Here is a 17053-nt window from a genome sequence, read left to right as displayed (position 1 = left end):
TAATATCCCGAGATCCATTTGTTTCAACTTTAGGTTCCTATTAATATCTGATATATTTTTTTTTTTTGGTTTCCTGCGGTGTCTGATACCCGCATTAAAGCCCGAGTATATCCGGATTCGCACCGCATAAGGCGCCATTTGGGCGGTTGCTTGACTATATCTGAATTCGCGCTGCATAGGGCGCCATTCAGGAAAAAACACTTCCTACCAAGAATTTTTCCATACTCGAGGTATTAATATCTGGTATTATTACAAAAGTATTCCCTCCCAAGTTATTTGACATGCATCATATTGGATAAGAGGTTTTGTTCTACACTGTATCATGTCTTTCACCAATATAAACCGCTTCTTCTTTCCATCAGGAAAAATGGAGACTTGAGGTTCCAGTGAAAAAACAAGGTTAAATCCAATTACATAACAAATATAACATCCGCACAACGTCCCTGTAACCCATAGTCTAGTCTGAATCAAATGCATCCACATATTATTCAACATCAAATCCAAGTATACTATATGATCTTATGCCAAACGACCCCTCAACAGTTTTGTCAATAAGCACATAAAATCAGCACCTAGAGATGAACAGCAAGATCAAGCAAAATTGCAAAATCCTCTGCATGCCCTCATATCTGACTGTCCAATGGCAAAATGGGAGTAGTGCACATAGAATCATTAACTCTCAAGGCTGACCAACAAGAACATCCTTGTAAGGAGTTGGGGCAACAGTAGTTGATGTTGTCCCCTCCTCGGGCGACTTTCTCCTTCTCCTTTGCTCTTCTATTATCAGGGGCATTTGCCCCTCTCTTTCTTGCATCAGTCGGTCCTGTGCTCCGCCTCGTAGCTTTTCTAGCCTCAACCCACTCATTTGTTGCATCTTGAACACTTTTACCACGTTCATTAACCCCCCAATGAACAGCAATAAACTCCCAAATACTCCGAACCACTTCCAGTCTTCACTCTGCATCATTTCACAAATCACTCAATAATTAGTTGATGAAACTGTACTGCTCGAAGCATCTTAATAGTGTATTCTATGTCATAAGACTACAAGAAGCACGGGATATAGACAGAGTTTAAAAGGAAACCAACCAAATAGAATGTCTCAGATCCAAAAATTGAATTGCGGAACCTCTGTATCAAGTTATTCAGTATACACTTTATTTCATTGATCAGACTACTGCTATAGAATTATTGACAGCATCTGACGTTTAAGATGACTCCTAGAATGTCGCCAAAATACGATGTTCTCTTCTCTCTTCTCTTTGATACTTGGTTACCAGGGCAAGGTGAACAGGGCAAGGGCCTTTCTGACTGTGCACTTCCTATATTCTAGGAATTGAAGACATTTCTTATTCTTAAACTACTTGATCATGCTTCCCACATGAGGGTCTTAAGGTCGGGAGAACTAGCTAACTAAAGAAAAATAGTGTTCTCAAGAGTAAGCGCGGAGAGTTTTCTGCGAGCAGAACTTGCAAGTACGGTTTCAGGAGACGTGGGCATCAACCCTACCATATGAATATTTGGATATTCACCCTCTTTCTTTTCTCCCTTCAAAATGTGGGTTCATATATATTTTTGTTATGGTCATAATATGTGGCATTCAAAAGTTAATGTTAAATCCATACATAGATTTTTCCACATGGATATGTTATAAAATGTAGGATTACTTACTAACAATTTCAAGCCATGGTGGACATATCCTGACTGGGCTGTCCAATTGAGGAGTGCTCCTACCAGAAACAATAAACTTCCCAACAAGAAGGGAATGTTGACACTTTGTTGCAATATTTGGACATGTCCGTCCGCTCTTTCGTAAATCTGACACGAGTTGTGGATCGAACCAAGCAGCCAGAGAGCAGGGCCAGCAATGAGCAGATTCACAGCTTGCTTCTCCACTTTGAAATTGCCATACCCTTTTTCTGCCTAATTTTTTACAAATGAAATGCATCAGATGAAAATTTCAGCAACAATATTCAAACTACATATCCAAAAGTCAAAATTTAGCCACTGATGCATAATCATTTCTGTTTTATTCAGGGTGATGAACAATAATTTGATTAGAATTCTACGCGATTTTAATTTGTTATAATTGCTGTAATAGCTAGCTAATAACAAGCAAATTGAGAAAGTATCTTATTCCACACATTGGCACTTTTTACAAAGGCTTCAAAGGTGTTACAATTAGGGTGTGTCTATTTCATTTACAAGCAGGTCAATTCGAGGAAGTTGAAATTCGCTTAGACAATATTACAGTCTTTAATAGAACTAGCTAGGACTTGGCACTTGTACGTTAAGGACGTGCCTGAGATAAAACTAATGGAGTCGCTAGACATTTTTAATTCTGAAAGAAGTCTGTTTAATTTCTAAGTCATGTCTGAACAAGTGCCATTTCAGAAGAAACATGATTTTTCAGCTTCCTCTCCTTAGCATTATAAATTTGTAGTTTCTACAGGTTATCAAATATCATACTCCCTCCCATCTTCTTCCTGAAATTCTCACATGAAATGAAACTGTCTACTCTTAATTGAAGTTGTAAGGAAAGTTTTCAGGAATTGTTGTCTCCCGATTTCGAAGGCTTTTATTGCCAAATGCCAATTACTAACAGTGATCATTTACAACAGGGGGTCAATTAATACCTTAAAAGAAATTTGCTCCTTTCGTCCAGTTTAAGTGTTTAATTTCCTTTTTGTCTATCCCAAAAAAGAGTGCATTTTTCTATATTTACTAAGTTGACAATTCAAACATCCTGCTGCATTTTATAAGCATTAGGTACACATTTAATTTAGGATCGTAAGATTCAAAAGCCTCTTTTTATTCTTTAAACTTTGTGTCCAGTCAAACTAAGACATTTAAATTGGGGAGGGAGTATTTTATAGACGCCTCAAGTCTAATTAAATACTACCCACTGTTATGATAAAACTAATGACACATACATACACAAAATCAGAAGGAAATATAAAATCAAGATTGTGGGGAGTTAATTTATTACCTGAGCGAAGAGAAAAAGAACACCTAAGAAGTATAGAATAGTTCCTACAGACTGAACCACTGGCACAGCAAATTCAACAATGGCAAGCTGGGGGTCAAAACCGAGCAACGAAAATCTATAGTCAATGGCAGCAAGGTGAGCCAGTAGATCATGCACATTCACTACTATTATGACCCCCAACGCTATCAACAACAAAACCAAACCAGACAATGCTTCTCTCGAAAACTGAGCCGCAAACCCACCTACAAGCAACATTGTAGCAAACATGTATAGACCCGCGTTGATGTACTCGAATCTGTTTCGGGTCAGTCTTGGACCGTACATTCGGATCTCACGTGCTGTTGCTAATTTCACCATTATTGTTTTGTTTTGTTGGACAAGAAAACTTAACGTATTGAAATCTGTCTTGGCAGGGAAGAATTAATTTGATGAGGAAATTAGGAGAGGGGAGCTAGAAGTAACATAACATGGAGATGTAGAGTTGTGGACAGGGGGTTACGTGGCTTTCTGCATGCTGCATGAAAGCGTCAACGGCAACCAAATGGGTAACACCTGTTCATCGAGCAGGCGACATGCACGACTACATTTCATTTTAAGAAATAAAGGAAGATTTTTAAAATTTATGATAAAAAATAAATTATAAAAACTGTGTGGTTAAAAATTATTTTATTAAGATAAAAAAGTGAATTTAAAGTTAAATTGTTACTAATTATAAAAAGACTTTTTTTTGGGGACTGACTAAAAAAAAAGATTTAGTATCATATAAATTGAGACGGATGAAAGTATTATTTTTGAACACTGATGATGATGGTGCCTAATTATTATTTTAAAATTGAACTTTTGAACACTGATGATGATGGTGCCAAATTTGTGTTCAAAAATTCAATTCATAACTATCCGATAATTCAAAAGACCGCACGAATCACTTAAATTAGAAATTAAATACTAATTACACCCTTAAACTAAAAAAATCCTACACAAATTTGATCACTTAATTTTAAATACACCTCATGTATTATAAAAAGTTAAATACTTAGACTCTTCATTATACTATATAGTTTGATTAGTGGACTAAATTATATGGAATTATATATATTTCTGCGATTATAATTGTAGGTCTAATTTATCTCCTGGACGGTGAGATAAAATATTTTCAAATTTGATGGGATAAGATAAGATATTCAGGATTAAGACCGATAAATTTATATTGAGTCAACTAAACACAATATAAATTTTATCTCAGACTTAATCCTGGAATATCCCATCTTATCTCACGTACCAGTCGACAAAAATCTTACACGAATATTGTATTTTATTTCTATAATATGGAAATCTCACCCAAATAAACTAAAGTTTATTATGTAATGTTTATAAAAAATTATTTGAACCTCCTATATAAAATCCTACAGCAAAATGGGTCATGATCTAACTAAGTAAATTTATGATTTTTAAAGGAAAATAATAAATTAAAATAAAATTTTAAGTTTTTTATATAAGAAAATATTAAAGTTAAAATATAAATATTTTTACGGGTTTAGTGGGCAAAAAGTTACTATTAATAATTATCTTGTTAAATGTTAAGTACTCCCTCCGTTCACTTTTACAGTCATATTTTGTTTCTCGAGAGTCAATTAACTAATCTTCCGAAAATTGAATTAGATTAATTCAATATTTTAAATTAAAATTTAGACGTTCGAAAACTATATAATAAATACTATAAGTTGCAATTCTTCTCATATTAATATGATGAAAAAAATACATCTTAAAATGTCAGTCAAGATCTATATAATTTGACTCTCGAAAAGCGAAACGTGACAAGTAAAAATGAAAAATGAACGAAGGAAGTAATTTTTGGGTCATTTCCTATTCAATTAGTACTAATTAATGTATAACTTATTAAAGTTTCATTAGTTGAAATTATGAGTGTATACACATATTTTGCTATATCATGAGCGGAAAAGATTTAATCGGTGTTTTAAAAGGCATGGGTGTAAGACGAGGTGTTTATCTATGCCTCGGCGAGATGTAAGTCCCGAGGCACGGAGCGTAAGCCCCATGGATATTTGATTTTAGTATTTTATAAATTATTAAAATAAATATATAAATAAAAAACACAATAAAATTTTAAGAAAATGATAAAATTAGTAGGAAAACTATATCTATTATTAACATGCTAACATGTGCACAAACCATTAAAAAAATCTTGAAAAGGTGAATGACGTAAAGATGCATTACACCAATAACATGACTATGATGAAACATAATTAGAGTTGTAAAAATGACACTCTATCCTAATAATTCAAAGATAAAATTAATAATAATATAAAGTTATTGTTTTAAAACATAAAACTAGAAAATAAATGAACACTCATTATAATACAAATATCCAAAATAGAGTCTTTAGAACATTATCTAAACTAGAGTGATATCAAAAGAAATACTAAAACTAAAAATTATCTTGAAAAAGATAAATTGAAGAATGCTAAAAATATCTTGAAGCAAATAAAGCACAAAGAAGGAAAATTCAAGCATGAAAGCATAATAATAATTGTAGGTAACTCTTTGCTTTGTAGTTTGTACTTTGCGTACAAAAGTCTAAAGTGTATCTGTTACTTCGTAAACAACAAAGAAAAAAGATTATGAAACTAGGATAAACAATTAGAAAAAAAACTTTTAACTTTTTAAGATTTTACTATGATATAACTTTTGGATATTTAATCTTTTTATACAAAATTTATTAAGTAAGTTTAGCTCAAATTTGAAAAATTCTCGGGGCATAAGCCTCAATAAACGCCGAAAATGCTGAGGCTTACAATTAAGCAAAAGCCCAAAAAGTTTGGATTTACACCCCCCGATATTTACTCCCCGCCAATACACCTCAGTACATTTTTGATACGTCTAGCCCGAGAGTCAGTCAAAAAATGCCTTTTAAAACACTAAATTTAACAAACACACTTAAAGTAATAAGAGGTGTCTAGATTGTCACTTTCTAAATTAAGGTATCAAACGAACAGTTTGAGTCTGTGTATTCTGTCTCTCTTAAATATCAAGTAGCTTAAAAAAGAATCATATCTTTTCATATTTAGTAATACTTTAATTTTAAATTTTTCATTTTATCATGTAGCCACATATCTATAACTTTTTTAGATTATAAATTTTAAAAAAATTTATTTAAATTTTTAAATTTTGTGTTTAGTCACTCGTATAAATTGAAACGGAGAGAGTAATTCATTTTTCAAACTACAGTGATCGTATATTCTGTGTAAGCTTTGCAGAAGCTCAGCTCACTGTGTCAGTCTAACCGTCAGTTAACATATAGCAAGAAAAAGAACTCAAAAATTGACACCATCTTGAAAATTCGTTTTTTTTTTTAACAGTTGGCGCCTTTTGTCTTGAAGGGATAGTAAATGCTAAGGAATGATTATAAGACCATCATTTACGCGAACCTGGAAGCATCACCGTTGGAAAGGGAGTTTGAGATTTTGCTCAAACATGTGCTACAATAGTAATAATGCTTATCCAGCAACGTCCAACGTTGTCTCCACTAACATTTCCATTACGAAACTAGCCAAAAAAGGTTCACTTCAACAAGCTCGAAACCTGTTTGACAAAATGCCCGTGAGAACTGTTGTCTCATGGAATACCATGATTTCTGGTTACTCTCAATGGGAAAAGTTCACTGAAGCTTTAACCTTAGTTGCATTGATGCATAGCAGTTATGTAAAGCTGAATGAGTCTACTTTTTCCTCAGTATTAAGTGTTTGTGCTCGATCACAGTCGATAAATCGTGGTAAGCAAGTTCATGGGCTAGTTTTGAAATCTGGATATCAAAGTTTTGAGCTTGTGGGTAGTGCATTATTGTACTTTTACTCCACGTGTCATGAAATCGAAGATGCGAGGGTGGTATTTGATGTATTGCATTATGAGAATGAGTTGTTATGGAGCTTGATGCTTGTGGGGTATGTTAAATGTAACTTGTTAACTGATGCTTTGGAGTTTTTTAGGCAAATGCCGACTCGTGATATTGTTGCTTGGACTACTTTGATTTCTGGATGCTCAAAGGTTGAAGGTGGATGCCAGAAAGCTTTAGAGTTGTTTCGGTCGATGAGAGAGGATAATAAAGTTGTCCCGAATGAATTTACGTTGGATTGTGTTTTGAGGGTTTGTGGTAGATTGGGATCTTTATATGAGGGAAGGGCACTTCATGGGTTGGTAGTGAAGTTTGGGTTTGAGTGGGATCATTCAGTTTCTGGTGCATTGATTGATTTTTATTGTAATTGTGAGGTTCTTGATGATGCTATGTTAGTTTATAGTGCACTAGTTAATCCTTCCTTAAATGATTCAAACTTGTTGATTGGGGGGCTAATTTCGGCGGGCAGGATTGAGGAATCTCGATATTTGTTTGATGGATTGATCAAGCGGGATCATGTTTACAATTTGATGATCAAAGGATATGCCATGTCTGGTCAAGTAGAGGAATCAAAACGGTTGTTTCTGGAGTTGCCAGATAGAAATTTAACTCCCATCAATACTATGATTTCTGTATACTCAAGGAATGGTGACATTGATAAAGCTGTAGAGCTTTTTGAAGAAGTGAAAGCACAAGAAAATTCTGTTACCTGGAATTCTATGATTTCAGGATATACCCAAAATCATCAACACGAGAGTGCGTTAAAGTTGTATACAACCATGAGAAGATTATCGATTAGCCAAACTAGGTCAACATTTTCTGCCCTGTTTCACGCGTGCTCCTGCCTTGGATCACTTCAGCAAGGCCAATTGATTCACACAGATTTAATTAAGACTCCATTCGAATCCAATAACTATGTTGGAACAGCTCTTGTTGACATGTACTCCAAATGTGGGAGCCTTAATGATGCCCAAGCATCCTTTCACAGCATTGCATTTCCTAATGTAGCAGCATGGACGGCTCTGATTAATGGGTATGCACATCATGGGCTTGGCTCTGAGGCACTTGTACTTTTTCACCAAATGTTAGATGAAGGGATCGATCCTAATGCAGCAACCTTTGTCGGTGTCTTACTGGCTTGTACTTGTGTGGGTTTGGTGGGGGAGGGCACAAGACTTTTCCACGTAATGCAAGAACGATATGGTATAGCACCTACTCTGGAACATTACACGTGTTTGGTGGATCTTCTTGGTAGATCAGGCCATCTACATGAAGCTGAGAAGCTTGTTAACAGAATGACTATTGAACCAGACAGCGTTATCTTTGTTGCGCTGCTTAATGCTTGTTGGTTCTGGATGGACGTGGAAGTTGGTGAGAGGGTGGCTGAGAAACTGTTCTCATTGGATCCCAAGTCTACATCCGGCTGTGTTATCATATCCAATATGTATGCAGGATTTGGCAGGTGGTGGGAGAAAATGAGAGTGCGGAAAGCATTGAAGAAACTGCAGTATAAGAAGGATCCGGGATATAGTTGGATAGAACTAAACAACAAGGTTCAATTTTTCTCTGTTGATAATAGAACTCATCCTTTATGTGATATAATTTACTCAACTTTGGAAAACCTAACAGCGAATGTGGATTCCGAAATTAATTTTGATTGTACTTCTTCAAAATTATATGTGGAAAATGAGTTACTCTCTTAGTTAATCCTCCTGATGGTATTGCATAGCAATTAGCATCCATGGTGTGTGATTGATTTTATTAGTTTTGTGTCACAAAAAAATGCAACCAGCATCATGTAAATTTATGCCATTTATGTTCTTGCTGCTAAATCCGTTTTGACTTCTCTATGCATTAAAAATCGATATGGAACTCTGTTTTCCTCCAGGGCTTCATTCTTTTATACTCCCTCCGTTTCAATTTATGTGAACCCATTTGATTGGGCACGACATTTAAGAAAGAGGGAAAACTTTTGAAACTTGTGGTTCAAAATAAGTGTTGAATATTTGTGTGGCTGTAAATCATTCATAAAGTGAATTTGTTTCCAAATTAGGAAAGAGGTCATTCATTTTGGCACGGACTAAAAAGGAAATAGGTTCACATAAATTGAAACAGAGGGAGTATCTTATAAATCTTGCCTCACTTCTATATCTCATTATTGAATTTGATGACCGAAAATTGTGCATTGGTTGGCTCTGGTGCATACATAGAATGATCTTTCACCTAGGTGGGTGCCTGAGATCAAAACTAGTTGTGGGTTCGCAATGTCTAATATTTGATATATGAGGCCTTGATACCTGGCTCAAAGGCATAGGTTCAAGCGTTAGGAGATATTCTATTTCTGAGATGTTGTTGGTTCTTGGTCATACACTTTCACAATTTTGACGGATTCTCAGTATGTATTCTTTCATTATCCTCTGACTTAATCCATTACAAAGTGGTATACGTTTCATATTCCTAAGACATAGTAGGAATATTAGTTTCTGGAGCTATATCCACTTTCCCGGCAAAATTCTGATCTTTTTTGGTAATTCTGATACCCTTTTTTGGAAAATATTTCATACGTTACATGGGGTTTCCTAAGACAGAGTAGGACTTAGTTTTGGAGTTGCATCCACTTTCCTGGGATAATTCTGATGCTTTTCTGATCTTTTTTGGTAATTCTGATGCCTTCTGGAGAAAAATCTCATACTTTTTTAAGGGTTCCTAAGAAACAGTAGGACTATTAGTTTTTGGATCTGCATCCACTTTCCTGGCAAAATTCTGATGCTTTTCTGATCTTTTTTTGGTAATCTGATGCTTTTTTGAAGAAAAAAAGAAAAGCTCATATTTTACATGGAATTCCTTATGGTTGAAATCTGCTGTTCGGTGGAATTGATCTAGAGAAAATGACCATTAGTAGTTCTTATCCGGAATGTAGTATTCAATTAGCTTTCACATATTAGACTTTCCTTAATCGTGACTGATGAGACGAGATAATTTAAGATTATATGTACTAAACTCAATATTTCCTAATAAAAACTCCATGGTTCCTATTCGCCTGACAACATATGTGATTGATGGGTCAAAGTCGCTCGTAGCAAAAGTGAAATATAGAAACGAAAAAGAAAAGAACAAATAAGTAGAAGCTTCAGGCACAAAGTAAATTCTTCCAATTCCTCAAGAGAAGTTATTAAAGGATTACACACAGTCAAAACAATGTAGTATATGATATGGGTCACCATTTTGTATTTCTTGGTCCGCTTCCTGATTCTTGGTTGGTGAGTGCTACTCCATGATTTGAGCAAGGTATTACCTGCTTGTCCAAAAAATGAAATAATAAATGCTACTACTTAGCAATAACAACAAGGAAAAAAAATTTGTAAACAAGATAGATGACAACAACACACATGAGAGAACATATACAAATCCGAAAGACAAAGGGAAAAAAGGAAAAAAAAAATGAGATATGTATAGTATACCTTAATAGAATACGAAAATTTCTTTAAATCTTGGTGTTGATATTCTCAGTGACAACTAGGACTGGTTCCTTCTTCTCATCTAACTGGAATTCTTGATTGAGTTTCTCATTGTTAAATTCCAGATCCAGCCATTTCTGTGGTGCTAATTCATTTATGGGGTTCTTTCGGTACTTGCAATACAGTATAAGTTGCAGGATGCACAGGGGTGTTCCCACCAGATTTGGAGACTGAAGAAGAAAAAAAATTGCCCCGAAGTTCAATGAGAAGTTGATATTATTCATAATGATATGTTCAACTAGCTGTATATTGCTCTTGAATATTATGTATGACAAAAAAATAAAAATTCAAAAGTAAGTTGTAGACAAACCGCTAGAAAGAGATCATGGCTGAGTAATCCATAGGCCATCCAAAGACCACTAGCAAGAAAGGAGAAAAATGACAAGTAAAATGGCATAAACTCCACGCTCTTTGTCTTTATCACTTGTCTCTGCAGTCATCATCAACCAATAAGTACACACGTACATGAGTAATTAATTATTAGAAAAATATATGGGACTATTGATCATTAGAGAAAATTTACAAGTAGTTTGACATTATTTTAGAAATCGTGTACGTACTATAATATTTGTGGTGATTCGAGTATAGCTACCTAAGGTTTATTGTCATCATTAAGTATTTTCTTTGCAACAATGAGATAGATAGTATAATATAACAAATTGTTTCTAATATGAAAAGTAATAAAGTGCTATACATTTTGGTTGATATTGTCCTGTGTCGTGAAGTAATAGTTTAATAACAAGTCCCTTTTGATGGCCGTAAACTATTTTCTACGTGTCGCATAATATTGCGATACCACAATACATAATCAAAACTTAAACTACTATACTTAACGGAAAAAAAAAAGTAGATGAAGAAAAGATTCAAGTTATATATACTATAACATTAAAAGAAATCACTGTCAGTGCAATTTAACTAACTATAATAACGAATCTCTATTTTTCATCTTATCTTATTAGACTTGTTATGAACATATTTGTATTGTTTATAACAGTGTAGGTCGATTTAATTGGATGACAACAAACTCATGAAAAAAGACTTACCACAACAACTAGAGGGGAAGCATACATAGCCACTGAGGCTACGAGTCCAACGCTGCCTACAAAAACCTTGCGACGACGGTGATCATGAAATACAAAAGCCGATATAATCCCTATTGCCAAGCATATTAGAATAATAGGCACCACCATTTTTGCAACTTCCTTCTGCTTTTTTTAATAAATAAGAAAAGTAATTAATAATGCATGCACTATGCTATACACACAAAAAAAAATCATACAGAAAATAAATGTAGATATATTTAACTTGCCTTTCCTTTAGCCGAAGAAAACCAGAAATGGATTAGAATAAATGAGATCTCCAGAAGAATCCCTATTCCATTAATAGTAACCAGTGGGAAATTTTCCCATCTATAACTTACTACTGGTAAACCATACCACGTATAGAGACAACAATTGAACAATGCTAGTACGTAAGGTACACATGAAAATCCTCCAGTTTTTTTCTTTTTTATAACTCGGGAGAAAGTAAGCCTGCCAATAAACACAAAGAAATTTAAAAACGTTACTCCATATAAACGGTATTATTAGAACTAAAATGATAAGAAAGAGGTTTATCAATTATCACAATGAGTTTAAGTTTTTCTTCACCATCAGCATAAAAAAAAAATTATACCATCATGTCAATGACATTTACCTATTATAGCAGGTTAACCGTCTTATTTTCAAGATTAATTATGAATCTCAAATTTGAAGAGGTTTACCTGTAAATTTTGTTGAGTGACATGATAATATGGAAATATCTTTAATGTGACAACATATGTATACTATAACTTAACTCATTATTTAACAATGTAATAGAAAATAATTACATTGGTGCAGCATAGAGCAACATGGAGGCGACATTCCCTGTGACAAACAAAAAAAAAAACCAATGCACGTTTATCATGTAGTACTAGGGAGTATTTAATTAAATGAAGGTAATATATTTGTATAAATAAATAAAATATATGATTTACCCATTACTCCTACTGCCAAACGCAATCTATCACCCATTTCTTTGGAGAAAAATATTTGCCCAGGATGATAAATCTAGCTAGTTCAGAAGAAGTGCTAATTAAGAAGCAGATATTTAAGGTTGTTGTCTTGAACTCTTATAAATACTATGGTTTTGCCTAAGAAAGAGAGCAAGTACCGTCTACATCTATCTACATTTGTGGGTGGAAGCTGATCAATCATTATCAAAATAAAAGAAATTAATTAGAAAATAAAATTTGTGGTAGGAAAAATGATTGGAGTCTAATCAGGTAGTGTATTTTATGGAATAAATTTGTTCTAATTGTAAATGCTCCATTTAAAAATGCATTATTGGGTAATAGGACAGAGAGAGGGAACGAGATGCATGCAAAAGAAGAAAAGCATAAAATTGAAGAATTGTTATTTTACCAAATTAATAAATTTGTTCTATGTGTTGGTGGAAGTTGTTACTGGACTTCCACTATCCATTTAATTCTGATGTAAACGTAATTAATCTTCAGGGGGTTTCACTTTCACGTCACTTACACGTATGTGTCTCCATTTTTTCACGTTCAATTTTTGTTTAAAGCGTTCAGTTCTTAGCCACTAAACCACCTAAGCCGGATTTGCATCGGATTGGTCCACTAAGAAGTAAAACTCTGTACATTTAAGTATACACTTTCCTTTTTAATCTATCCAACAAAATACTAATAGATTTATATATTTAAAAATAATTTAATTTAAAAATTTCCCTTTTATTCTTAATGAAATGATGTATAGCCACACAAATCTCTATAACTTGTTTTTAACCACAAGTTTCAAAGTCTTCATTTCTTTCTTAAACTCTGTGCCTAATCAAACTATATCACATAAATTGGACGGAGGGAGTAACTTATTTTTTCAAACATCTGAGAAATAAAAAATGCTTATTTTAGTGAGTTCAGGTGTTTGGCCAAGCTTTTAGGAAAAAGTAAGTGCTTTTGAGTAATCAAAGTGGTTTTTCAGAAACTGAAAAATTAGCTTCAGAAGCACTTTGGAACCTTGATCAAGCACAAACTGTTGCTCTAATAAACAAACATGTTTTTCAATTTGAGTAGTCAAACACAAATTACTACTATACAAAAGCATTTTATTAGAAAAACAGTTCTGACAAAAAGTACTATTTAAAATAAACAGATTTTAGAAGCTTGCGAAACATAACGCTCTTTATCAATAAGTTCTTCATTTTCCGGGCTCGAAAACCGCTGACTTAGGTAACCGGTGGACGTAGAGGCGACGATAGGATTTTCATTAAGAAAATTCAAAATATAAAAAAGTAAACACACGGAGGAATCAAGAGAATTCACTATCTACTAAATATACACTACAAGAAAAAATATATTTGGCAACAAAATTATTTTTGTTGCCATAGATTGATTATTGTTGCAAAAAGTACTTTTGGCAACAATTTTTTTTTTGTTGCATAAACTTTTCCCAACGGCTGTTTTTGCAATAACGTGCAACAACTTTTTTTTTTTTGTTGCCAAAAGTACTTTTTGCAACAATAATCAATACTATGGCAACAAAATTAAATTCTTTGGCAACAAAAAAGTTCTTTGCCAACAATAAAACTAAGTTGTTGCAAAATATTAAATTTTTTGTTACCATTTCTATACTTTCTTGTAGTGATAGATGTGAGTACTCAGACAGATGCACGAAGCATCCCACGTTCATGCAGCCTCCGAGAAATAGCCGCGTCCCTGGAAGGTGAAACGTAGGCAACCTATCCTGAAGCATCAGTGGTTGATTTCACGCCTCGAATCTGTGGAATGTAGGTCAATGCGAAAATAACTTTATCATTGCTTTAAGACTCCCCTTCAACATCTACTATATATATATATATATATATAGAATATCATTTTTCGACAAAAAATTCGGATTAACTCACGACATCCGTAGCTCCCCCGTATCTACCCCCGTAAGGAGAGAGATTCCAACCTTCTCACTGCACTTACTCCTCAGTGGGGTTCAATGTTTCTTAATATTCTTATTCTCATACTGTATGTCATATTGAAGACTTTATTTTCAAGTTAGTAAGGCATTAATTAAGGTTAACGAAAAGGCATGCGTCGACCAGTGGATAAAGTGGAATTAGTTAGTAAAGCTCATTGAAAATCTTGCCAGAAATATTGAAATCCTTGACAAATCATACCAATTTTAAGTGAGTCAAAGTATAGATCACCGTCACTTCATGTTCTGGAACTCCAAAGGCAATTTTATTCTAAGTAGGCGTTTGGCCATATAAATCAATTTTTTTTTTTTTTTTTTTATTTTTTTTGGAATTTAGGATTTGAAATTGTGTTTGGCCATAGTTTTTGCAAATAGTTTTTTTTTTTGTTGAAATGTACTTTTTCAACAAGGTTTTGGTTGTAAAAAAGTGAAAAACAAGTTTTTCTTATTTTTCAAATTTCAAATACAATTTTAAGTTGTATTTGGAATTTTCATGGTCAAACACTAATTTTTGAAAAAAGTAAAAAAAAAAAATCCGAAAAAAAGTGAATAATTCTTATGGCCAAACGGGTTGGATACGAAAGTGCACTGCTCCTACTATATATTTATATTACTATGGTAATGTGCACAAACTTAGTGTAATTACATAAGTAGTTTTTTTCAACAAGAGGCACCCAGGATATTCCTCCACAAGAGCTTCAAAGGATGGTCACCCATTATACATAAAAAAATAAAAAAATAGAGTTTGAGTCACACCTTCATGATCTATTACCAGAATTGTTTTTAACAGATCCATAAAACAAAAATCAGACTTATACGTGAAAAGCGAGTTGAAGATATAATGAAGTAAATAAAAATGTACTTGTTCAGCTATCTACTAATTTTTAGAAGGTAGCAGGTATTCCATGAAATTAGTCAAGATGTGCGCAAACTGATCTAAATACCATGATTATAAATTAAATAAATAAATAAATGAAAATGTAATCTCTAGCAACTTTAATGTCTAGATAAGATGGCCGTGCACTAAATATAGAGTATGTATGCAGAGGGCCTAAGTTAGAACCCATCGTCACACGGTCAAAAAATATTTTCACGATCATAAAAGAATTAGACTCACACGCCGATTTTAATTAAAGGTCGAATAAATGATCACACGACATAACTCGAAGGAGTCTATTTATGAAAGGAATAAACAGAGTGAAACAAATTACTCCCTCCGTTCATTTTTACTTGTCATGTATTGATTTGACATGCCTATTAACGAGTCAAAAATAGAATGATAATCTTACTATATCACACCTAATTATTGCTAAGTAAATTAATGATTGAAATCAATAAAACATACTTTAAAAGTTGTGCAGCACACTAAGAATCCCTTGAACTCTATGAAGGTAAATTATCTCTTAATTTTTCATACAAGACAAGTAAAAATGACCAGAGAGAGTAGCATATATTTGGAGTCCGGAGCCAAAATGACTTATTTTTACAGCAATTAGACAAAAATAGTATGCTTTTTTTTTAGACCAAAATGGGTATTTCGTTGGTTATCCAACGAAATACCCACACAACGTACTGTTCCGGTGCCGATGATTTCTTGCATTTCGCTACATGTGTAGCGAAATGCAAGATTTTTTTTTTTTTTTTTAATTTTCCTTTGCATTTCGTGAATCAATTCACGAAATAGGCATTTTTAATTTTTTTTTTTTTGCAATTCGTGCAATTAAATAAAACTATTTTTTTTTAGCATTTCGTGATGCAATTCACGAAATGGATTTTTTTTTTATTTCGTCAATTAAATGAACGAAGCTGATACGAAATGCAAAAAATTGCCAAAAAAAAAAAAAAACAAAAAACCTATTTCGTGATTTGATTCACGAAATGCAAGATTTTTTTTTTTGATTTTCCTTTGCATTTCGTGAATCAATTCACGAAATGGATTTTTTAATTTTTTTGTTTTTTTGCAATTCGTGAAATTAAAACTGTTTTTTTTTTTTTGAAATTAAAATTAAAACTTTATTTTGAATATAAATCTAATTCAATTAGATAAAAATATAGGAGAAAGAGTAGTTGTAAATTGGTGAAAGAGTAGTTGTAAATTGGTGAAACTTTAAACAGTCATAACTTTGCGCTCGGATATCCGATTTATGCAAAAAAAAAAATGATTTTGCATATTTTTCCGAGATCTAGCAGCGCAAACTGCCATAAGGCGGTTTGGCCGGGCTGATTTCTAGAAAACCTCTTTTTTCTAATTAGTTTTATCCTATATGTTGAGAAAATTAGTCAGCTTTATTTTCAAAAATTGAAACCACATAAGTGAAATTGACATTCACAACTACATTACTCCGAAATTTTTATGTTGAAGTCTATTGCGCATCATCATAATATAAGTAAAGAAAACTAAAAATTTCCCGCCAATTTGGGGAAAAATTAAAATTAGAAGGGAAAAAAGAGGTTTTCTAGAAAATCGGCCCGGCCAAACCGCCTTATGGCAGTTTGCGCTGCTAGATCTCGGAAAAATATGCAAAATCAATTTTTTTTTTTGCATAAATCGGATATCCGAGCGCAAAGTTATGACTGTTTAAAGTTTCACCAATTTACAACTACTCTTTCACCAATTTACAATTACTCTTTC

At 33.3% G+C, this 17053-nt stretch overlaps 3 protein-coding genes across 5 annotated transcripts; 1 reads left to right on the top strand and 2 right to left on the bottom strand.

Moving 5' to 3' along the window:
- Positions 1-381: 381 nt before the first annotated feature.
- LOC132632035 (uncharacterized) lies at positions 382-3440 on the bottom strand. 2 transcript variants are annotated; one of them, XM_060347825.1, is made up of 3 exons: positions 2990-3435; positions 1672-1923; positions 382-958 (listed from the first exon to the last, which is right to left on the bottom strand). In XM_060347825.1, the coding sequence occupies exons 1-3, from the start codon at positions 3344-3346 to the stop codon at positions 680-682; spliced, it is 888 nt and encodes a 295-aa protein (XP_060203808.1). In that variant the 5' UTR covers positions 3347-3435; the 3' UTR covers positions 382-679. The 2 variants fall into 2 exon arrangements, with proteins under 2 accessions (XP_060203808.1, XP_060203809.1); XM_060347826.1 differs by having other exon boundaries at positions 821-958; positions 1676-1923; positions 2990-3440.
- A 2434-nt stretch (positions 3441-5874) lies between these two features.
- Positions 5875-8701, top strand: LOC132632032 (pentatricopeptide repeat-containing protein At2g13600-like). Its single transcript, XM_060347818.1, has one exon. It carries the CDS (start codon positions 6407-6409, stop codon positions 8600-8602), a length of 2196 nt encoding a protein of 731 aa, XP_060203801.1. The 5' UTR covers positions 5875-6406; the 3' UTR covers positions 8603-8701.
- Positions 8702-10028: 1327 nt separating this feature from the next.
- LOC132634059 (bidirectional sugar transporter SWEET3) lies at positions 10029-12564 on the bottom strand. 2 transcript variants are annotated; one of them, XM_060350374.1, is made up of 7 exons: positions 12435-12564; positions 12288-12324; positions 11727-11949; positions 11461-11622; positions 10728-10847; positions 10361-10587; positions 10029-10194 (listed from the first exon to the last, which is right to left on the bottom strand). In XM_060350374.1, exons 1-6 carry the CDS (start codon positions 12469-12471, stop codon positions 10384-10386), a joined length of 783 nt encoding a protein of 260 aa, XP_060206357.1. In that variant the 5' UTR covers positions 12472-12564; the 3' UTR covers positions 10029-10194; positions 10361-10383. The 2 variants fall into 2 exon arrangements, with proteins under 2 accessions (XP_060206357.1, XP_060206358.1); XM_060350375.1 differs by lacking the exons at positions 12288-12324; positions 12435-12564 and adding an exon at positions 12180-12217.
- Positions 12565-17053: the final 4489 nt, after the last annotated feature.

Source organism: Lycium barbarum, chromosome 3, assembly GCF_019175385.1.
Source record: "Lycium barbarum isolate Lr01 chromosome 3, ASM1917538v2, whole genome shotgun sequence".
Taxonomy (NCBI): Eukaryota; Viridiplantae; Streptophyta; class Magnoliopsida; order Solanales; family Solanaceae; genus Lycium; species Lycium barbarum.
This window is presented reverse-complemented; position numbering and strand designations above follow the sequence as displayed.